General features: G+C 37.8%; 1 protein-coding gene across 7 annotated transcripts in view; it reads left to right on the forward strand.

Annotated features, from left to right (window-relative positions):
* The window catches only part of LOC115213883 (mucolipin-3), a 112,683-nt gene that overhangs the window by 32,029 nt on the left and 55,709 nt on the right, over positions 1–24,945 (forward strand). The window contains exon 1 of one of the 7 annotated variants that reach the window (XM_036504628.1): positions 455–761. The exons of 3 other annotated variants lie outside the window; for them this stretch is intronic. Coding sequence is in view for 1 of the 4 variants with exons in the window: in XM_029782839.2 (XP_029638699.1) it covers positions 8,631–8,691 (61 nt within the window). In the remaining 3 variants the exon portion in view is untranslated. Of the gene's footprint in view, positions 1–454; positions 762–8,550; positions 8,692–21,364; positions 21,685–21,852; positions 22,092–24,945 lie in introns of those variants that run through there. 3 more of the 7 variants (XM_029782839.2, XM_036504630.1, XM_036504629.1) reach the window with 3 other exon arrangements.

Below are 24,945 nucleotides of genomic sequence, written 5' to 3' on the forward strand. Positions count from 1 at the left end.
TTTTACGGAAATCGACGGAAATCTGTGCTACGACATGCGAAACTTCGCCATATGTGTGTGTTTGTGTGTCTGTATTTGTCCCCCTAGCATTGCTTGACAACCGATGCTGGTGTGTTTATGTCCCCGTTAATTAGCGGTTCAGCAAAAGAGACCGATAGAATAAGTACTGGGCTTACAAAAAGAATAAAGTCCTGGGGTCGAGTTGCTCGATTAAAGGTGGTGCTCCAGCATGGCCACAGTCAAATGACTGAAACAAGTAAAAGAGTAAAAGATAAAAAAAAAAGAATATATATAAATATATGCGTGCGTGTTATATGTGTGTTATATACATATTTCTATCTATTATATTTTTCTTTTATATCTTTCAATCTATTATTCTCACGTGTTATTTCGCCAACAAGGAATAAACAGTGACAAGGAATAAAGCACCGATTCAAACAATAAATAAATAAATGAATAAATAAATACATAACAATACTCAGCTTGTGTCTAGACAGAGACAGGGAGAGGGAGAAAGAGTAAGAGAAAGAAAGTAAGAAGAGAGAAAGGGAGAAATAAGGAAATCAAAGTGGAAAATACACAGACAACATAAACAAACTGACAAGTTCCTGTAATTCAAATATAAAATGATACATAATTGACAATGATAGTAACGAAGTGGTTTTAACGAAACATGGTCGACAGATGATCGTCTCGTACTAAAAACCATGGATGTACAAGTTTTGAATTTTCAATCGACCCCTTCGACTTCTGAATATTTTGTAAGTTGCCTTCTTTTTTTCTCTCCTTCCTTTAACCTGTTATTCTCTCATTGTGGTACTTCAAAAGTTTTTACGTATTTAAAATTAACTTAGGAAGCATATTGTAAGGAAAAAAGAAGGGAAAAAGTCGGTCATTTTCCACTGTATGATATTTATTGCTTATATTATTGTTTTTAATTGATGAAAGTAACAACACCAAAACAACACAATGAATAACTTGTACGTGATTGCCCAACATGCTAGAGATAGCAGCCATATATCCTTCAGGTCATACTAGTGTCTTAAAAACAGGAAAGTCACATTAGACAATGAAGTTATAATCCGTATACACAAAAAGAAAAAAAGTTAAGATGGTCATGGCTGGAATGTCTTTGATTACTTGTCTACTCGATCAGGGCTGGTATAGGGCTAAACAGCAATAGTAAATCCAAACCCCGACTGGCGAGGAGTCTGTGATGACCTGCTAAAATTAAGTCACATCTTTAAAGGATACCGTACCGTTTCAAGAAGGGTGGGCTTACTTTGTATTATACACCCCTCGCTATGCGATACCCCTAAACAGGACGGGATGGTCATGGTTAGAATCTATGCCTTGATCTATAGGTCTGTATGATCAGGGTTGATCTGTTGCTAAACGACAAATCACAACCATACAAATTACAATAAATTCATAATGTCTGACACATGCAGATACACGTACTTGGGTTTACGTAATCATTATAGAAGAAAGAACTCAGCGATCTCTTTCGATTCTGGCAGCATTTCGTTTCACTTAGCGTCGTGAATGTCTGGTATTCGTCGTATTAAATATCCCGCAATTTGTGCCTACGAACCCCAAGGGTAGTGGTTCTTAAGCATTTTTTGCCTGTGGACCCCTTTGATTCTTAGTTTACGTTACTGGGCCTCCGTAGCTATTCGATGTTTTAAAAAAGCTCCATAATATTTTTTATAACTAAATATTATTAGGAATTATATTTTTAAAAATTGTTAAAATATTTTGTGTATTGTAGAAGTTTAACCAATTTGGGGCACATAAACTTTAACAACAAAATCTTATATGGACTCCCAAAGGTTACATGAACCCCGGTTGAGTACCACTGCCCTCGACTGATAGGAAAATAGCAGTCAAGTCTCTCTCAATTTACATTAGGAAAGGAATGACACCATAAATGATAAGATACTACATAAATAATGTCTCAATAAAGATGGGATGGCCACGACAATATTGTCTTTAAGCTGTTGATAATGGGTGAAAAGTAGGGTTAAACAGGTAGGGGTAACATTTATAACGTTGTCATGTTACACCTATGTAATATATTTAAAAAAAAACTTTTACAACGTACTTCCTTTTCTCTTTATCCCCTTATTAAAAGTAAACAAGAAAACTTTTGTTTTAGGTTGAATTATGGCTTTGTTATTATATGGATATTTTAATAGAGAATTTTATTCAAAATTCATTTAATTGAAGTTAAATGACAACAGGCCGGGAGACAATTAGTTATCTTCCTTTATTCAGTTCCTCTGTCTTATCTCCCTTCGATGAACACTTTTTTTGTTTGTTTGTTGGTTATTTCTTCAAACGTAGAAGCGGATTGCTGTAGGTCAGAGCGAAGAATTAAAAAAATGGAATTCGTCGCATAATTCTCATCCGTACTCATTATTTCTCTCTCTCTCTCTCATTACATCATATTATATATATATCGTCAGTCGTTCACATATTCGAAAAAGACGCACACTGTAAAACATTAGAGCGGTAATATATTTGAAAGGTTGTTTATGGCTGGTCAGCGAGTGACCATTGGTCTCGTACCTACAAAGCGCTTAGTGTCACAGAAGTTACGTTCCTCTGGTTATTTGAGCCTGACGAGTCGCCTATACGGCTAAGCGCTTTGTAGGTGCGCGACCAATGATCACTCTGACCGGTCATAACAAACAACCTTCTAAATATGAGTGTGTGTGTAGGTTATCATTTGCATTCATGGTTGCATGGCTTGCACGCGTTGTTAGAGTTGAAGTCAGTTCTTCTTCGGAGTTACTAAACTAGGTGTGATCATGGCTCGCTCGTATTGCTTTCTTTTGGTATGATTTCTCCGACCAGTTACCCTTCCTTACGCAAACCACTTTACAGAGTGTCTAGGGTGCATTTTATCGTGGCACCAGCACTAGTGAAGTTGCCTTGTACTCAGCAAGACGAAGAGTTGGTTTCTCACTGCTCTACGTTGTATCCGTCCAGTGTTTCTTATAAGAGTGAGTTGAAGAGAGAGCGGTTGTAGAAGACGAACTAGCGGGAAAGAGTGACAGGAACGGAAGTATGGCGAGGGAAAACGATGGTTTGAGTGATGGTAGGAATGAAAGAGACAGTGTTAGTGGAGTAGAGAAGAGAAAGGATCAAGGTAGGCGGTAATAAAAATAAGGGACATTTATGCTGGTCACTCATTTACAGGTAAAAAGAAAGCGCGAATGATGGAGAATCTTAGAAATAGCCAGTGGTATGAGAGGTGAAGGGTGCTAATCAGAGGCATGGCCAGGTTCTAAAGATAGTGGGAGCGAGCACATCTCAATAATACTAAAACTCTAGGGGTATTTGTGTGTACCCGAAATATCTCAGAAATAGTATAATTTATCTTAATTTTTATTTTGCATGTTTATTTTTATACTTATTTTCGGCAGTGCAGTACAAATTTTTGTGACATTTGGACCTCCATTTAAATGATTAAACAGAATTTTTGTTTGTTATTTCCTGACGAAAAAAGAAAAAACATAGCTTCCGTGACGTCAGCACATACATAATGAATGTCATGTTGTGTCTATTTACAGAAACACACGTCCGTTGTAACGTATATACACACGTAGTTTTCGCGCTCCCTAAGAAAAAAAAAAGTCGACTTTTTGACGTACACAATATTTTAATCATTGAGAAATAGTTTTAACTGAATGTGATTTCATCATCCGGAGTTTGTTAATTTTCGTAAAATATTTTTATTTATTCACTTTGTTTTAAAGTGAATGATGTATGGACGTGTGTGTGTGAGAGAGAGGGAGGGAGAAAGAGAGAGAGAGTGTGTGTGAGCGAAGGGGTGTGTTGTCATGTATGCGTGCTCACATCAATACATTTGCGTACATCTTTGTTATGTACGTGTGCATGTGTGTGAGAGAGAGAGAGTGAGTGAACGTGTGTTCTCATGTTTGTGTAAGTGGTACTCTCTCTCTCTCCCTCTCTCTTTCTCTCTCACACACACACCCACAAACACACACGTCCATTTCATATACACGTTCATACATCTTTCACTTTCTCCTCTCTTTCACTTTAAAACATAAGTAACAGGTGATTTTTCAGTATGAAAGTTGTTAAAAAAAAAAAGCTTCTACTCATACAAATTGAATACTACTGTTTGGATAGTTCCAATAAAATAAGTCCAGAATTTAGGTTAAATACATTTACATGCATAAGTACCATGAATTCCCATTCTACAAACTGGCAAACAATTCCGTGAGTACTTTACCGGGCAACGCTGCGCAATAAGTCAAATAACAGAAAAAAAAAAAAAAGGCTCCGTGACACCAAACAATTTTTAATTCATTTCTCTTATATTATGTTATTTCATTAGTTATAAAATACGTAATTGTATTCTACATCTATTAATTTCATGTTTCAGTAATGATATCGTTATGTATGAAACTTACAACTACTGAAACAGGTAGCTAAAGTGTTTTTTCAAATTGTTGAAAAAGCGCCAATTTCGTGGGGAGCGGTTGCTCTCCTTGCTCCCTTATTCTCTACATCACTGGTTCTAATGTGTGACCTGAGTGTGGGGGAGAAAGTGGAAATGGATGGTAATGCAAGCTGGTGAGGGAGAGCTTAGATGATGTGTACTCGGGATAGAACGAGTGATGAATATCAGTAAGAGTTAGATGGGGTAGATGGAAAGACAGCAGATCGTACAAGTGAGTAGATGAGGTGGTACATCGGATACCAATATACCGATGCTACTCGTTACTCAGGCATCGTGATGGGATGGAAACATTAGTGGCGGCTACATGTTTTGCTGGTAAGAGGTGAGGGACAAGTGATGGGTTGTTGTATTAATAATCGGCAGTGAGTAAAGAAGGGATTCGATAGAAGAATTTGAGGGTATCAATTGGGTTTCAAAAAAAGGGGGGGGGCAAGAGGGCAGCAAATGGAGAAATAGTCGGAACAAAATGGGAGTAAAATGCCCAGATTTAGTTACAATACGTATCCCAGCCCCAATATATTGTAACGTGTTTCACCAAGCTTGCACAGGCGGTTGGATCTTCTCCAGCACGACATATCATTAAACAACGGGTTATCTTCTTTGTGAGCTAGATCATCTTGTGATCAGTCTTCATCACTTCGTACTAAGTCTTCCTGGACCTCTTTCTTCTTCATACTCTATCCACTGTGTGACCTGAGTTCGGGGGAGAAAGTGGAAATGGATGTATGCTCACATTCCTTATACCGTTGCTATCTTTCTCACGCATCATATGCCCATACCTGCATAGTCTTCTCTCTTGCACACTATATCTTATTCTTTTTATGACCTGTTTTATTCTCAGCTTATTTATACTTTCCACGTTCTTGCACATTAACATTACATGTCTAGCAAAGTGTGCTTGTTTAATTTCTTTCTTGTTTTCGCAAATCTTCATGCAAAGCCTACGAATCACTACCAAATAGCATCGAACTTCGTGCACAAAGCATAAAACAATTTAATGTTTGTTACTAGTATAAATTATACCTCCCTGAATTTTTACCCTAAAGATAATGATAAACGTCGCCCTTTTCAAGCCTAGCCAGGCTCATGGGCCCAGTTTCCCGGTTTCTGTGGCGTATGTGTTTCCCCCCAGCTGGACGGGATGCCAGTCCATCGCAGCGTTACTCAAGAAACAGGAAGAGAGAGTGAGAGAAAGTTGTGGCGAAAGAGTACAACAGGGGTCGCCACCACCCCTGCCGGAGCTTCGTGGAGCTTTTAGGTGTTTTCGCTCAATAAACACACACAACACCCGGTCTGGGAATCGAAACCGCGATCCTCCGACTGCGAGTCTGCTGCCCTAACCACTGGGCCATTGCGCCTCCACTTACCCTAAAGAAGTTTGGACATATTCTGCGACGTGAGGATCAGAGGTATGATGTGTTCCTGATTGTTTAACAGTGTGCGAGAGAAAATAGTGACGTTGTTGGGGAGAAATGTATGTGCCATTGTGACAGCAAACTTCTTTAAATAGACCTAACTGAGGTACCAGCCATCGATGTTGATTGTAGCATGGTAGTTAGAACAATCAAAGATATAAAGACAGGGAAAGCAGCTAGTTTATTTGGGGATAATCGTTGAGATGATTAAAAGAGCCTAGTGATGTGGTATACAGATTTGTAATTCGAATAATCAATCAGGTATTGCAGGAAGGTGTCATACTCAATGACAAGCACAGCAACATCGTAATCCCCAACAACAGTAAAGAAAATGTGCCGGTGATATCAAAATGTTGCACCAGGTTATTAAAGTTACCGGAAGAGTTATTACAAAATTGGTTAGGCGCAGGATGAAAATTGTCCTTGTGTCAGGAATAGGCTTTACGGATACCATATTCCTAGTAACACAACAGAACGAGAAATAGTGAGTGTGGAGTAAGCTTCTATACTAAGTATTCGTTGACCTAGAGAAGACCTTTGAATCCCTCGATCTGTGATCTGATAGTCACTAAGGAACCTTAGGAATAGCTAGTGAGGGCTGTACAATCTATACAGAGAGGTACACTCAGTAAGGTGAGAGCCAACAATGAGTTCAGCGAATAGTGGTCCTTCGAGGCTACGTCCTCACCACTATCCTATTTACTACAATCCTCCAAGCCATAACAAGAGTTTGAGACAGGCTCTCCCTAGGATCTCCTCTCAGCTGATAACCTAGACCTTACAGCTGAATCTGCAGAAGAGGTGGAATGGAAATGCCAAACATGGGGAGCAGAACTTGGAATTGAAGGGCCTTTAACTTAGCAAAGATTAAAGTTTATAGTAAGTAGGAACGAGGGCAGGACCTGGCTACCATTAGTGAAACAGCTTACTCGATATGCAGAAAAGGAGTAGGCGTAAATTCCGTGCGATGTGCCCTGCGTAAATAACAGGCGTATAAAAGGTATTATGGAACAGCAAGCAAGCTAATTGAAGATAACTTCATATGCGACACGTGCACAAGAATTACTTATCCAGTTTCAGAATCTTCTGAAGCGATGTTCTGGCGATGCCTAGTTGAGCAGAGCGACGCCGGGTAGAGGCTGATGGATCCTCAAGGACACTGCCGTACAGCTTCCACCACTGCGTCAGTGCGCACACCGCGCTTAGGACCTCTTCCCGGAAGATCGCCGACTGATCCAGTTCTTTCAAACCGGGCGATTAGGTTCCGAATCATGCTATCGCTAGGAGATACTCTGACAGTAAAATGTTGCCGGTATTTTCTCTGAGTTTGAATAACTGATCTTTGACTGGAATAGAAAAATTCAATGAGTTTTATTCGTTGCTGGACCTCATACATAGCCATTTTAATCTCCAAGAGATGTTCTATAACATGCATTTAAAAAAAAATGAAAATAAAAAAGATCGAAAACGAACAAGTTACGACTTCAAACCCTTCACTTTTTCAGTGGCTGTTCTGTGCGTGTATATATATATATATATATATATATATATATAAACACATATATACAGGGTGGCCACTGAAAAAGTGAAGGGTTTGAAAAAGTCATTACTCGTTGTTTTCAATATTTTCATTTATCTTCTGTCTGGGAGTCAAACACTCACTCACACACACACACACACACCTACACACGCACACGCATACGAGGGATAGAGAGATGCCAGACTATTGGATATTGTTATACATCACTGGTTAAAAAGCGCTCTTCCCCGTATTGTATATCTCGAATGATGCCAACCCACCGACCAGGCGCGAAGGTCAACATGCCTCCTGAACGGGAACTCCATTCCGTCGCGGTGTTACTTAATTTTACAACTGAGTGGACTGGAGCAACGTGAAATGGAGTGTTTTGCTCAAGAACACAATGCACTACCGAGTCAGGAAATCGAAACCACGATCTTGCGAGCAACATCCTAACCACTGTATATTCAGTTTTGGATATTTGGATATTACATACCTAATGTGAAAGATTCTCCATTATTTGTGCATTAAAAACAAAAATACATAGGGTTTCTATTATTAAGTTATTTTCCAATCGCATTGGTATGCTTCTTTTTCAGTATGTCCCGTGAGTCAAGAAGTTTGAAATTCCTTTATTCCCAAACAGAACCCGCATATTTCGTCCCTGAAGGTTTATAATATTTAAAAAATATCTAATTATTTCCCAGTGTAAATATGGTATTCAGTAGATCATAAATTTTTAAAAAAAGAGGCTTCTGTATTTGCGTCTCTTAAAAACGCTGTCGTTCCATTTTATATTTGTTGGCGAGCGCAATAAAGTAGTGTTAAAGACCTCTGTGAGCGGAATTTTCGGTATAATTTCGATTTCCACTCAAAGCTATTCTGATAGAAATATCTTTAGGAAAGGCGTGAAAGTCCCAAGTTCTTTTATTCTGGCTCTCTTACCAAATGTGTTTATATGTGAAGATTTTAAACAATTGTCGCACATGCTATTGAAATACAGGCATGTACCATTAAAATCACGAATCAGTTCTTGTAATTACTTTACTGCACCTTTTCCTCCCCTGATTTGAAAATAAGCTCATTCACTTATATACACACATAGTGTCCGGTCCTGTTTGTTTAGTCATAACATCCGCTTGATAAGTTGACTGAACCTCCTTTTATTCAAGTGAGTTTTAAGAAGAATGTAAATTAACTAATGCCGCGGAATATAAACACTATTCGATTATGGAGAAGATGCATGCGTAAAATGCTACCCGGTGAGTTTATTAACTTATATCAATATTAATTGTAATGAATGAAAAACATTTCATTCGGAGTAGTTGTTGTCAAAGTCGTATGTCGTGGACGATTAATGGCTAGTGGGTGTTGCTGTTATTTCGTCCCAGGTCGACCGTAATTGAATGGATTTGTGAACGAAGGCATTCCAGCTTTGACAGATCTAGGTCTACATGGTCTTTTAAGACGACAGTGTGTGAATTGAGAAGATTTGGTTACTATTACAAGTATGCCAAATAACTACATAAAAGATTCTTCGTTAAGTTTATGACAATTTATAAGTTCGGACAATGACTATAACGCAGATAATATAGCGGGCAACTGGATAGGATAATTTTTATGAAGAATATTTAGTAAACTTTTGTGCATGTCAGCATATATATATATTTGCTGTATTAATTTCTAACTTTAACACAAACCTCACATTTTTTGAGAATGTACTCGATTACATCTACTCCAGTATTTGACTATTGGCATTTTATTTTATCGAAAGGAAGGTTGAGAGGCGAAGTTGAGCTTCTGAACAATCTGAACTCGGATAAAAAGTCGGGCGTAGGTAAAGAATACGCACACCCAGTGGCTAGGGGTTAGGGCCACTCTAACAGTAGAAGACTGATTTACAAATTTGTTGAAAAGGAGGAAGAAATTTGTGTAATGTTTATGTATTACTTATTGGTATTAGTAATAATAAGTAACTTAATCTGTGGCTTGCCGCATACTCACTCCTCTCCTCTTGTTTCTTTTTCCAAAAAATTACTTCGGATTCTTTGCAAGTTTTCAACAACCGAAATTACTATTTTTATCCCCGCAAACAGTTTTTCAAGCATTTTAATCATACCCACCTCATTAATTTTTTTTTTATCATCACTACCAAATTTCAAACCACGTTCAGAAAATATTTTTATAGCTTAAAAGAAAGCATTGAGTCTGTGAGCCGGTTTCGAATCCCAGTTGATGTCCATTACGCCAACAGCTGGTTTTGAGAAATGCAAGAACGCCATACCATCTCGTACCTCTTTTTTATATATTCATCGCTTTGTAGATATTAGTTTTTCTTTATGTATCACAGTAGGAAGAATAGTACTCGTGGTAATTTTTCTGGGCGTTCAGAACTGTGAGAAAGGGGAGTGTTTTCCTTAAACTTCGCAAGGACCATGTAACTTATTTAACAGGGTGCAGATCATTATCGCCTAAAAGAAGGGATAGGCTTCTACACAGCTTCCGTTTAACAAATTTTACTCCTAGTGCTTTGATCAACTCGCGGTTATGGCAGAAAAGACTTTCTCAAGGTGCTACGCAATAGTATCGGACCTGAAAACCAGTTGCGAAGCGAATTCCTTAACCACAGAGACATTCGTGGAAAGAACTTAGTCCCTGAATGAATACACTTCCTTTACTTGGGCTTAGAACTAGTTAGCAGAGTTATTACACTAGGATCGATTTCATGGACTGTACCCTTCCACTCAAAATTCGTGGCTTTGTGCCAATGTTATATTAATGCTCTCTGGTCCCAATGTATTTGTTGAGGCTGGGCTTATGCGAGCAGATCTACGATTCGGTTTCGATTTTCGGCTGAAGTTTAGCCTTCGCACACGCACCCACTTATGTTTAGCATCATGTCAACTCTGATGGGGCAGAGTATTAATAAAAATCGCTTTAGCCGTGACCATCCGATCTTTAATAAGGCAAACTCGATCTGATACTAACATTGAAACCACTCTCCGACGAAGTCCCAGAATACCAATATGGGATAAAAAATGGAGAAGTTACCACTTTTCTTAAAGGTTCCCATTTGGTGTCCAATTTATTATAAAAGACGAGTTGATGTCAAAAGTTTATAAAAAAAAAAAATACTATTATAAATCGAATGTCTTTTCGAATAATCTGTTGAATGTAACCGGAATGAATGAATGAAAGAATGAATAAATATGTAAATAGCACTCACACACTATACACAAGTTGTGTTTTGAAAGTTAATGAGAAACTTAAAATAAAATTCTATGGTATTTGAGCACTGCTTAAATGCTGAGGTCCCGATGCATCTTTGTAACGAAATGAAGGGGAGGGTTAGTTTTTGGGTTAAGGTTAGTTAGGGTGTCGTTACACGGCCACACAGCGTACATTTAAAATTGTACGTAACACCTATATCTAAGTATTACATCAGTATTTAAGCAGTATCGTTAAAGAACCTCTGAAATTAAGTAGTACTGGTATTTGTAGTTCAAGTAGAAAACTCGGAAATTGTCTACTGCGCCAAAAAACTCATTTTTACCAATGTGGATATTTTAAGCATCGCAAATTACAATTCTGAAAAAATAGAATAGATGATGGGGTTTGCTACCACCACTTTTCCGTATGTTTTCAGGTATAATTTTTTTTTTCTTTCCAGATTTGATTTTAAAAGTTGCAAATATTTTTGAAGATTCATAATCTCTGATGTTTAAAGCAGAATTCTGAATTTTAAAAAATAATAAGTGGGTGGATGGGGGTAACCACCACCTGGATTTCTATACAGAATTGTAATCTGTAATTTTTAAAACACACACTTAAAGAAATTACGCTTTTTGCCGTACTAGATAATTTCCGACTCTATTCTACAGGAACGCCATGGTATTTAAATACCACTAGACACTCTCCCCCACGAACTCTTTTCTTAAGTAGAATTGTAACTCCGATTCAACAAACAACAAACCTATGATTACAACAGCTATAACTAAAGAGACTTGTCAACCTCTTGGGCCCGGCGGACGAAATGGATAAAGCATTGCCCTGGAGGATAGCGAGGGAGACGCATTGGAACAGTCACCCCAACTCACAGGGCTTGCACATGCGGATAGCCATATCTTCCCCGATGGCCCTGAGCAGGGATAGAGTTCGGGGGGGGGGGTCAAGAAGGCCGGAGGTCTCACTACTGTAATTTTGACCTGAAACCTGTCAGAGAGCTGCCAATTTCGCGGTTTGACGAGCAGCGAATCTTGGCCTGGTTGCCGCTGGAGAAGGTGTCGTAGCATGTGACAGACCGTATGAGGGGCATACCACCGCGGAATGAAAAAATTGTCATGCTGTCTAGCCCTTTACCGTCCCCTATGTCCAGCTCCGCTGGCTCGAGCTGGGAAGGGATGCCTACAGTGTCTAGATCAGTGGTTCTCAACTGGTGTCCATATAAGATTTTGAGAATCTAATAGCATTTTAAGGCCCCTGAAAAAATTTTAGTGATATGTATTGCAAGAAACAGCCTTTTTTTTTTTTTTTTTTTTTTCCTCTAACATTTTTCATAGTTCAACCTACACAAAATAGGAATTTTGAAATATTTCTATGAAAGTAGTTTTGAAATATCGAGTAGCTATGGGTCTAATGAAATAAAATTGTAACCAAAAGGGTCCATAGATGAAAATAAAAATGGTTGAGAACTCCTGGTCTAAGCCAGTCTTTATGATCACATTGAGGGCAGAATGGCGTGGAAGGCGACTAGCATTGTAATGGTATGACAAAGGGTGGAGGCCGAAAGAATTCACATTGGATCCTCTGCGGCGTTCGTAAGGCTCACAGATCCGGAGGCCAAACCTCGGGGAAACACCGATGCGCAGATAATCGCTATGCAGCTCACACCGCCGTTTTCGATGCCTTAAGAACTCGCTTCGTTTCACTTTTTCTTGCAAGACTTCAAGACGCAAAACGCATTAAATATTCAAATCCTTTCATTTTTATTTCTCCCTATTCGTTCCTCTTTAAAAACTGGGGCCTTTTTTCTTTTCTTTTTTTCTTAAACAGTATCATCTTATAAACGCCAACTTTATTTTCTCTTCCATTATAGTCACCTCCCTTATCACGCTTCCTCACATTTCTGCAGTGGAGCAGTGGGGGATCTAGGTAATCGACTAGTCTCCCCTCCCCCCACACATACACAATTTTAGCCCTTGTGCCTGTAGCCGAAACCTTATTCATCTTATTTATTTTGTAAACGTATTTTCCTGTTAATTGTACGTTAAGATATCTAATTAATTGCTGCAAGCTCTCCACCTCCTCATTTCTCTTATACTCTTTATATTTGTTTTCCCAAACAGTACTAAATTTGTTGTTTGACCCCCATGTCAGCTCTGATCCAGCGAACCTGTTATCAAAGGCTTTCCAGTAGTGACCATCTCGTTGCTCCACCACTGTCACTAGGCTTTGTTTATTTAGAACTATGTCATCTGTTCTTTCTTGATGTTATCCCTGTTTTCGCCCTTCCATCAACTCTGATTCTGCGAACCGATTATCAGAGACTTTCCATTCGGAGCCATCTTGTTTCTCCAGGACTATACTATCGAAACTTCCCTTTCTACTGTTATTTAGCTCAAGTTCAATCTCATGACCAAAGGCATTTCAACTATAATCATTCCAATTTTCTTTTTTGAAAACTTAGTTCATTTAGCCAAATCTGTTCCACACAGATTTGAAACATCACGTCCTGTTGCTTCAATAACGTTATATCCAGCTTATACGCAATTGTTTTATTACATTCTGTTTAGAAATACGGTTGGGACCCCCACATTATATAGTGATTTATCAACTGACTTTATTTACTCAATCACAATTTGATTACAAAGAAACTGGGAAAGAAGGAAAAAATATTTTAGGTACAATACTTATCTCCATCTTTTCCAGTTCTTTCATTTTAGTATTGGAATTCGGACACTTTCTATCGGCTCACTTTATTCCCAAATAACACAGATCTGGAAAACTGAATTGCTGGACCTTTCCTGTTTGGCTGCTAGCATTTAAAAAAAAAAGTTGATCGAAAATTTTAAAATTTGGAACATTAATGTAGTTTTCCAAGCTGAATTGCCGGAGCTACTTCACTTTTCCCAGAAAAATGCTTTTAAAAAGTAATGGCGGTTTAAAGTTTGATCATTTTCACCCAGCTGTCATTTCGTGCGCGACTGCACATTTTCAACATCCTGAAAATAGCAGGTGTTGTCAATATTTGTATTCCTAATGCGGAAAACGTGTAAACAACACGTCTTTTGTAGTTGGAAGCATTCAATATGCATTTAATGCGATAGGTGGGTACCATCTTTCGAGTTAACAAACCCAACGCTGAGGTTCACCGTTCTGTGCTCAAAATTGTAACCACCAATTTCAGGAATGTGAGAATACGCCATCCACAAATCGCTGAAAACTGTGGTTCCTAGAAGAATCTAGTGACGTATGCATTCTTCCAGCGTGTCACGATTCCGACATAGCACCACATACAAAAAAAAAACCTGTTTGGTCTCGTGACACACTTCTCCGAGGACCCACTGCTCATGTAGGACCTTTTCTCGGTTGTGCTTAGGTCTTGAGAAGACTGTTTCGTCGATCTCGACAATATTTCCAGGACTGCCAACTTGAATTGGATGACGGAGCAAGTCCTTCGCACATATTTCCCTAACATAGCTATCATATTCAACTGTTGTGCAATGGTTCATCTCCAGTACATGAACACAAAACCAGACAATTCTTTAACCTATGAGGAAGGGTGCCACTTTCAAACCATGTATTTCCTCACTGACACGAACTCCATGCATTCTCGGCGCGAGCATCGCCAGTACACGTTCCCACTAAGTTTTTTGTACTCGTAACATGCGTCTTCTTTTTACGTAAGTTTCATTTGGGTATAACACCCTTTTCTTGTAGGTACGACACAGCATACTCCTCTGTTTTCAGTGTCTCCATCATAGAAACGGGGTTACCAAAGCTTGCTGCCATAATCAAACAGATTCGTAAAATTTCCAGGTGGATAAAACAGAACACTTTAGCAACAAGTTGTTCCAATGTATTTGTCAACGCGTACTTTTTCGCAGACAAAAGAATTCTCATGTTCCGCTTGTTACTATCGAAAGAGGCATGAATGTGTCTGTGGTTTACGATTGGCTAAAATTATCCAAAATTTTCACTTTAACTCTTTTATTGATTTATAGCGAAAATGATTTTTATGGCATTCATTAGCCCGTAAAAGTGTATCATTACACTGAATATGAAATCAATTCGAAGAGAAATTGACACTGGCAGCCAAACAAATGTTCCGAATTGCTTATAAATATAGAAAATAAAAATATCTGATAAGAGAACTGTCATCAGTCATAAATTTTATTCTACGTACAACAGAAAACTATTCAATCTACCCAGGAGACAGATTTCTTAAGTCTATTAAACATACCAGACGAGAAGCCAAAGTGTTTTTTTTATTTTCTTCGCACAAGGTTTAAATCAAACCTGGTATCGGTTAGCTTAAGATACGTGAATGAAATTAATAACTGGAAGTATTTATTTAGTTCAAAGAATTCAGAAAATGTATGACAAATCAGGTAAGTTTCTAGGCGGTGGCTCGACCTTCAGAAATAGCTGCGAAAATGTTCTTAAATCACGCCATACTGACTTAAAGAAAGGACTGTGTTAGATATTGTCTGGCGAGTGGGTAGAAGACGAGGACACCTTTTAATCAGTCGTTTATCATATACTAGCAGTATCGCCCGGCGTTGCTCGGGTTTGTAAGGGAAATAACTATATAAGCATTTTTAGAGAGTTACTTCCTTTATAGATGCCAATTCGGGCTTTCTTAGCCATTTCTGTTTTGGTGTCTTCAAGCCATGAAGTCGTTGTTCTAAAAGAACGCTGGTCTCCTTGACAACGCATTACGACGTTGATTTCCTTAAACTCCCTTCCCCACAGCTTCACGAGGGAGGGAAGAAGGGGGAGAAGCAAACACAGGTGCAGGTGTTTGAGCGTGGACGCCAACTCCGCCGCCATCGACACACGAAAAATTATACATTAAAATGGAATAAAAAATGATGTTAAATTATTTTTAAAATCGTAGACTCATCGTAGACGCGCGCTAATAGCCAGACGGGCTCGATATTAATCACGACTGTAAGATACCCGAATTTGGTTAAACTGCACCGCAAAATGTGGGAGGAGTTAGGAATCTAAATCGTAGGAGACAGACACTCACACAACTACAGTTTTTTATATATAGATTTTGGCCGTCCTCTTCCTTAAGTATAATGTAACTTTCGACACCTGCAAACACTTAGCTGAAGTGACCACCGTACGATCCACACACATCATGCTACGTTTACTGTCCCTCTAATCAGACTTAAAGTAGGCAGAAACAATTTATTCCTCAATTAATTTCGAAGTTTGTAATGGAAGTTATTCCCGATAACAATATTTTATATCTCCTATTATCCATTATTTCGTTTCTGTTTATATCGTCACTGTTTCGTAATTATTTGTACGGACATCGTCAATAGACGGCGATAATTATATTGAATTTAATTTTTTTTAAAAATCGAAACTCGGAAAGACTTCAAGCAAATTCAGGATTCAACTGTCGAATTAGTCGTTCACCGTTGCTTAAAAATAATGTCTTTCTCTGCCCTTTATAACAATTTTAAAAATATTTTCCAATATGAAATTTTAGAAACATTCACGAAAATAGTTTAAACTAATTTATTAACCTAAATATACAGAATGTCTATTAACATTGGTATTTCCTAGTACTTAAACGATTATTAGGTTAAATAACCAGACCGGAAGAGAAAATAAGTTGAATCTTCAAACCACTAGTTTGTAACATTTGGCTGTATGGTCAGAAGTTTACTCCTCACCCACACGATTCTGAGTTCGGTGCCAGTGCAGATTGGGCAAGTGTTTTCTACTATAGCTCTGGGTTGACCAAAGCTCTGCGAGTGGATTTGATAGACGGAAACTGAAAGAAGCCCGTCGTGTGTTTGTCACACCCCCACGGCTTGACAACTGATGTTGGTTTGTTTACATCTCCGTAACTTAGAGGTTCGACAAAAGTGACATATAATAACCGTAATTAAAAAAAAAGAATTCGGGTAGATTCGTTCGTCTAAAATCTTTCAAGGCGGTGCCCTGGCTTGGCCGCAAACCAAATGTTAAAACAAAAATAGCTATATATTTAAAAGGAATGAAACCTTCATTCCAACCTTCCTTCTAATAACGTTGTTGTTTTAACCCCAGCTGAACCCTTGATTTGAGTCGACCTATAATCAGAAGCATTTAAACCTAAATCATTTCTTTCATTCAAACGAAAATCATTTTCTCTTCCTTTTCTAAGATAAACATCTCCAGTACTGCATTATTCTTGATACTGATCTCCTTCCTTTTTAAAACTCGTAGGATGTAATTTCAGAGAGATTTGGTTCCTTTTTTGATTCTAGCACATTGAACGATTATATAGAACACAGTTTCTTTGAATTGTTTAATTACCATCCTTGTACAGTAGGATGTGTAGCTCTTGTTCTTTCTCTGTCTGTCTGTCTGTCTCTCTCTTTTGTAACTTTTGCGATTCTCTAAGTTTTAAAACAGAACAATGAAATAAAGTGCAATCGTTTCTTTTTACTTGTCACTGGACTGCAGCCATACTGGAGCTCCTCCTTGAAAAGTTTTGTCGGACAAATCGACTCCAATACTTATGTTGAAGTCTGGCAATAATTATATTCATATCTCTTACCTAACCGCTAGGTTACGAGAACGTAAACAAACCAACACTGGTTGACAAGTGGTGGGACACACACACACGACGCGCTTTCACACAGTTTCCATCTGCCAAATTCATTCACAAAGCATTGATTGGCCCGTGACTATAATAGAAGACTGGGGTGACGCGCTGTGGGACTGAGCTCGAAACCACTCGCCTGAAGTGACTATCGCCTCACGGACGTGGAAAGCATTGTCGGTCGTCTGCTTGTTCTAACAGTCAATTTTACCTTTCAAGCACAATAATTTACAACAAAGGAATCTTACATTTTTTTTTTTCTTTTTAAACACAACTCATCAGTTATACGCTAGAGATATTTTAGGAATAAATGTATGGTTGCGATTCCTTATATCAATCTATTCCTGTTATGTTACGGGTTCTTAAGTTATCGATTGGTGAATTCTCCATCGAGATTTTACAACCTATAAGCTTACTGGATCTAGTTAAATTCATAGGACTTCTTCAAATTATTTTCCGAATTGTTACATGTTCTTTATGCGCAACAGTCGTAACAGTGGTACAGAGTTGGACTGCAGCACTTTAAGACACTTGGCACAAAATACAAAGCAATTTTAGTGTGGAGTTGTTAAATAATTGACAACAGCATTTGGTGGACTGCGTATTGCATTTATAAAGACCACACAAACATAAGTCTCTATTTATTTTTTAAACCCGAAACGTTTGCATTTACTTATTTACAATACTTAAATAAATTGAACAGCATTCAAGCAATATAAAATGGATTAAGTACAAGTTTTCTCTGCATAATGTTAAATAGTAATACGATGACACTTTATAATTAAGAACAAATTAAGTAGAAACAATTAGGACTCCATATTAAGCTAACAGGACACCCGTGATGGTATTAGGATGAGAAACCATCTCACGGAGCTGAGCGACGAGGCTCTGCTGTAGGGTTCAACTCGCTAGCTTTTAGAATCTGCAATTCTGTCAATTGTTTGAGGTCACTGTTAATAGTGTAGTTGTGTTACTCAGCCAGTTTTTCTTTTTGGTGGTTAATGTTTGAATAACGATTGTCAACGTAATTTCGTTTAACCCCAAGTAAGTCCTGATCGAGCAGATATGTGATCGAACAATATAACTCATCGCCTTCGCTTTGAAAACTACTGTTTAACTTCTATTTTCTAAAATATGCTGTATTGTATATAAATATTTAATGAAAGCGGCGAGCTGGCAGGATCTTTAGTACACCCGAAAAAATGCTTAGCAGCATTCGTCCGGTTTTTTTTTTTTAATTCTGTGTTCAAATTCCGCCAACGTTGACTTTGCTTTCATCCTTTCGTACTCTGTAAAATAAGTACCATCGATATAGCTGGCTTTATGCCAAAATTCGAGATCAATATTTAATCAAGTCACAAATAAATATGCAATCTAGCCATTATGACAAAGCTCTAGTTTGTGATTGATTTAAAGATTTATTGTAAACTTTCTTCGTGTACAGAGGAATGATGTAAGGACTTGTCCTCTGAGTGGTTAATGGTTCGTGAAGCATGCCAGGACAATCTTCCTTTAATGTTTCTGTGAACAAAAAGAGTAACAAGCTGTATGTACACATGTTTTAAATTTCCCGGTGAAAGACTTAAAATCTGTTGTTTACTTTAAATTCACCTCGAGTTTTCTAATAAATATTTATGTTTACTTCAAGAGCGAGATAAAGAATTTCAATGAAGAATCGAGACGTAAATTGACAACTGCTCGAGATTTTTGTGATAGATAACACCTGCTACAAATTGACAATTTTTTTCTTTAAACCTCCTTATCACAGGGAAATTAATTTGTTTTCAATGTTGCTGGCAAATTGAAATATATTTACTTTTTTAACGGAGGGTGATAACATTTTTGGATCGCAGAACAAAAAATTTTGAGAATCAGGACATCGAAAATACAAATTACCTATTTTATCTATGATCATACAATCGTTTTTAATGAATATTTAACAATATATTGTTTAATGTGCGCTCCCGTATCTAACAGTAGTACTATTTGATTTTGATTTAGCTGCTAACTCTAGCAAGATGAATCTCTGCATAGATATCTCGCTGGTTCGATATATTTCACATATGTAAGTGTCGAACTCCACCCTACAGCTCGCAAAATCGATGGCTAAATGATCTTTTATTTGTTTCAGTCTTTGGACTGCAGCCATTCTGTGGCACCGTTACGACGGGTTTAGTGGAGCAAATCGACCTCAGCATTTGCGTATGTGATGTTATACACACGACGGGCTTCTCTTAGATTCCGTTTGCCAAATCAACTCGTAAAGCATTGGTTTGCCCGGACCTATAGCAGAAAACACTTGCCCAAGGTGCTGCTTGCACAATGGAATTGAATCCAAAACCTCGTGGTTGAGAAGTAAATTTCTTACCATACAGTCACACTTGCGCCTTAGTCGAATTCCTGGTTACGCCTATTATTGAATATTTAAAAATGACGCATAAACTTGTGATAGATTTATTGTATAGTAGTTTGAATTTTTTCTGTTGTTTGTGTCATAACTCTGAGAATCTCCAATATCTTTATCTTTTACTTGTTTCTTATTTTTTTATTGTCCACAAGGGGCTAAACATAGAGGGGACAAACAAGGACAGACAAACGGATTAATTCGATTATATCGACTCCAGTGCGTAACTGGTATTTAATTTATCGACCCAGAAAGGATGAAAGGCAAAGTCGACCTCGGCGGAAATTGAACTCAGAACGTAGCGGCAGACGAAATACCGCTAAGCATTTCGCCCGTCGCCTTTTACTTGTTTCAGTCATCAGACTGCGGCCATGCTGGGGAATCGCCTAGAAGAGGTTAGTCGAACAAATCGACGCCAGGGCTTTATTAAAAAAAAAAAAAATTTTCAAGTCTGGTACTTATTCGATTGGGCTCTTTTTGGCCGAACCACTAAGTTACGAGGAAATAAGCCAACACGGGTTGTTTCGAAGTAGTCTGGGGACATACCTATACATATGATAGGTTCCACACAGTTTCCGTCTACTAAATTCAGGCGCAAGGCATTGATTGGCCCAAGTCTTGTAGTACGTGGCACTTTGGGCAAGTGTCAATGATCACTGACATTCTAGCCGTGACCATCTCTTCTTTCTTACGTGTTGGAAACCAGAAACATGCCTTTTTTGTTTTTAAAGAATGTAGAGTATCATTTAAGAAAAATTTGGTTGCCTTTTCTTGCAGGTTTATCAGCAGCAGCATTGAAACTCCCTCTTCGGTCTAATCTCTTTCGCGCGCCAAGGATAACGCACCCATGATTGTGTATACGCACAAACACACCACACACACTCTCTCTCTCTCTAATAATACTCTTGTGTATTTCTCCAAACTCGTTCAGTTAAAGTTTGAGGCAGTGTCCTAGCATGGCGACACTTCAAAGATTGAAGAGTAATTATGTGTGTATAATATCCGAAATGTACAGTATTATATATCCATCATGGCTGATCTTATCAATCGGTTTCTTGCAAGGAATATAATGGAGTGTTAGGTAACAATCCGATTATATAACCTTACACTCATCAGAGTTAGTCGATATGGAGTTAACCGAATATTCTTCCCATACCGGCTAACTCTAAGCGTTATATAATCGGGTTGTTACCTAACACACAGTTGTGTTCTTTGCGCGAAACCGATTGATAAGATCAGCCTTGATGGATATATAATTACTGTACATTTTGGGAAAAAAATACCCACTCTATTGACAGATATACGAGTGCATCTTTTTCCTGACTTATGGTCTCTTAGATAACTCAGGTGTGTGTGTGTGTGTGTTTTGTCAACTAAATGAAATAAGTTTAGCTGAGAGTTTCCGCCAGTTGATTTTAAAGTACAGATCCACCATCTATCTTTATCTTTTATATTGTCCAAATATTTCGAGCAACTGACCTTATTGGAGTTGCTTCCCTTATCTGCTTTCAGGGTTTTAAATACTCTTGGGAGTTTTTCACAAATTGGTTAATTTCGCTTGATCGAAATTTGTCACTTCGCTATAATATATACTATTTCTCTCTGCCTCCATATATATATAATGATCCTACCGTATTTGTATTTAGGATATAAAAAATACCACTCTTGGTAGTGGTGATTGTGACTTTATTTACAAGAACGAGTGCGATGGGTGTACTTATGAAGTAGGTGATAGCAAAGTGTTTATGTATTGTTTTGATAGCGGTGATATATAAATAAAACACTACTGATGTCACGAGACTTCACGTAGATGACTCAAAAAAAGAAAAGAAAAAGGAAAAAAATCGTGTTGGGCGAGAATTCAACGACCGATGGATTGGGGGATGTGTACGTCTAACGATAGCTGACATCGTCCATCACCGCACCTTCAATACCACCACAACTACCATCTATTACTGCTTCTGGATAGTATCGTTGTTAGCACTGGAAAATACTTGTTTATCATATTCTCCACCCAGCCAGGTTTGTGTTTACTTATTACTTGTGTGTGTGAGTGAGAGAGAGAGAAACTTTCTAAGAGAGAGACGGGGGTGTGACTAAACGTATGTCCATGTGAGAGAGAGAGAGAAAGAAAGGATGGAAAGAGAATGAGAGCTGGGGTATTCGCTTGAGAGGAAGGAAGAGAGAGACACTTTGTGAGTGAAAGAAAGAGGGAACCAGTCAACATGTTTTAATTGTGCTTCTGTATCGACATACATTTATCTGTTTAATCTTTGTATTGTGGACGAAAACAACAACATTGAAACAGTTGATTGGGAACTATATTTAGATGTGTATTTATGAAAATGACGTTATGAAGAAACAGCCATGCACTTCACAACATCACATCTTCCCCACGTCTTGTAAATAATATCGGCCTTCATCTCTAGGTAGGAAATCGCTTCTGTTTTTTTGTTATTTTTGTTAGTCGGTGGGAGGAAATAACCATTTCTTTGTTAAGCTAACACCGTCTAGCTTTCTTTGTCTGTCTTTCCACACAACCACCTGGTCTTTGTTTATCACTTTCTCTCCTGTAACCACGCCACTTCTTACCTTTTCTACCCACCCCTTCAGTCAATACATCATTCATTTTACTTTACACACCACCCTCATATAATATATATATATATATATATATATATATATATATATATATATATATATATATATATATATATATATATATATAAAATTTTGTGTATGTGTAATAAGGTTGTGCGAAACGCATGCTTAAAATTGTTTATATTTTATCTAACTTATGTTGAATTGAATTTTTATATTTTATCGGTGGTGGAGAAAAGAAAAACTTAGTTTTTCCTACTACTGACAGGATTACAACACGAGGAAGCCTTTGTATGGTTGCCCCAACATGCATATACGATAGTTGCCAAATTTCCCTGCGTCTAAGGCACATTTAATGCTAAAACCCCTAAGGACAGATGGTCGCAGCTGGAATGCCTTTGATTATAAGATCTACTCGTTCTATGCTTGGGTTAGAAGCAACCAGTCTGGATCTCTAACTTGACACTTACACGTTTAGTGCAGAATAAATACTGGAGGTTTATTTATTTATTTACTTACGATATAGGCCTTTTCTCTTTCTATTTTCTTTTTCTTTAAGGAAAGAGGGCTCGGGTGCTGGCTCTTCCTAGTTGTATTTTCATTGTATGCGAAGTGGCTTGAACCGAAAATCGAACAGTCGCGAAATTACTGGCAGAGAGCTTTTCGAATTTACCGTTTGCCCTTACACATAGTTCAAGCAGCCGCTATGTGGTCGCCCTGTCTAGTAGAAAGGAGTCGGATCTTTAGTAGTGTCCTAAATAAGAAGACATAGTATAATGTTATCTTAGATATGGTCACAATTCTTATACTGTTTTTGTTGACGGGTCTCTGCAGTTAATCAGGATTGTGCTAACAACTTTAGCTTTGCACACCTCAGCATTTTTGCGTACATGTACACAATTAACTATACATACACACAACTAGCATATGCGGTGCTCTAGTATGGCCTTCACAGTGATGACTAAAACCAAAAAAACAAACAAAAAAAACCCCAGCGATTATAACAATGTTATCATTGTAGTTTCTCTCGTGTAAGCTAATTCGTATCTCCGCATCTATCTGTGCCCATATAATCATCCTAATCCTTTCATACCCTTTGTTCATTGTCTGACGTTTCAAACTGTAAACAAAAATCCTATGGGGCTCTTACTCCAGGGGTGGCCAAATTAACGCGCGCCCTCACACACACCACGTTCAAGATCCTCAAAGATGTAATTCTTATAATTAAGAAAATATATGTAGTGCATTATGTAGCTACATGGCACATACTACATATTGTGTGTTTCCTTTGTTCCTGAATCTTCTAGCGTAGTTTTTGGGTAAAATTAGTAGTGAAACCCAATATTATCTTGGAGTGGTTCGCGGGCCTCAGTTCCTCCACTGTTGCTCTATGCCATCGCTTGTTTTGTAAGGAACGGCAGCTAGAGTTTCCTGACATCAAACTTTATTGAATTAGAAAATGGAAAGAAAGTGGGTGTTAGGAGTTTTGTAGCGTTAGTTATATAAAAAGAGGGGAGAGCCACGGCTGTAACGCCTTTTGATGATTGTATACCAACAATGAAACATTACCCTGAAAGTGAGACAGATGCCCCATGGTGTTCCGAAAACAAGAATATTTGCTCTGGGTTGATGATTCTGTTTGTGTTGTTACTTAATTGAAATACCAGTTTTATTCATTTTTGACCCGTATCCTTGTTCTGTTGCTGAAAGTTTTTCTTTGTCGAATTCAGTTTCTTAATCCCGTTAATTCCATAAACAACCAAAGCGAAAATCAAAGTTGGTAAAAAAAAAAATCATTAAATCACAGAAAATATTACATTTCTCTCTAAAATAGTAACGGGATTCATCATCATCATCGTTTAAAGCGGACGTTAAACGACGACGACGATGATGATGAATCCTGTTACTATTTTAGAGAGAAATGTAATATTTTCTGTGATTTAATGATTAAAATTTTTTTTTACCAACTTTGATTTTTGCTTTGGTTGTTTATGGAACTGTTTTGTTCATATTTTTTGTTTATTTTTCATGTTTTCAATGGAACTCTTTTTCAACATTCCCTCTCACACGTAAGAAACTTTAGGAAAACAACACACACAAATGTGTGAACAAACGAAAGTTGTGTTCAATATATTTAGTTGGAGTTGCATGTATTTAATAACAATTTGACTTGGTTCCAATTTACTGAAAGTTCCATGAGCTGAGGACATATTCACCTCACCATATGTTCAAAGACTCTATTGGGGTGAATATAACCCTTGCCTCTTAAAATATCGGTAATGTGGAGCTATGTGGTTAAGACGTTTGCTTTGCAAATACGTGGTTTTGGGTTCAGTTCCATTGTGTAGCACCTTGGACTAGTGTCTTCTACAAGAGCGCATAGCCAACCAATTTCTTGTGAGTGTATTTGACAGACAGAAAATATGTGAAAGCCCATCTTGTGTTTGCCCCCACCGTCACTTAACAATGGGTGTTGGTTTAACCATATTAGTTTGCACTCTTCTGGTATAATTCTCAGGGTCATTGAGGTACACCAGGTACCACTGCAGTGAGGACTGGACCTTGTGGTAATTAATAAAATTAAAATGCTTTAAAAAATATCTTAAACTTGTCCATCATTATGGCAAAGAAAGAATTATGCTGATGTACACTCTGTTTTGTTTATTTCTTAATAAGGGGAGA

The sequence above is a fragment of the Octopus sinensis genome, linkage group LG7 (assembly GCF_006345805.1).
Source record: "Octopus sinensis linkage group LG7, ASM634580v1, whole genome shotgun sequence".
Lineage (NCBI taxonomy): Eukaryota > Metazoa > Mollusca > Cephalopoda > Octopoda > Octopodidae > Octopus > Octopus sinensis.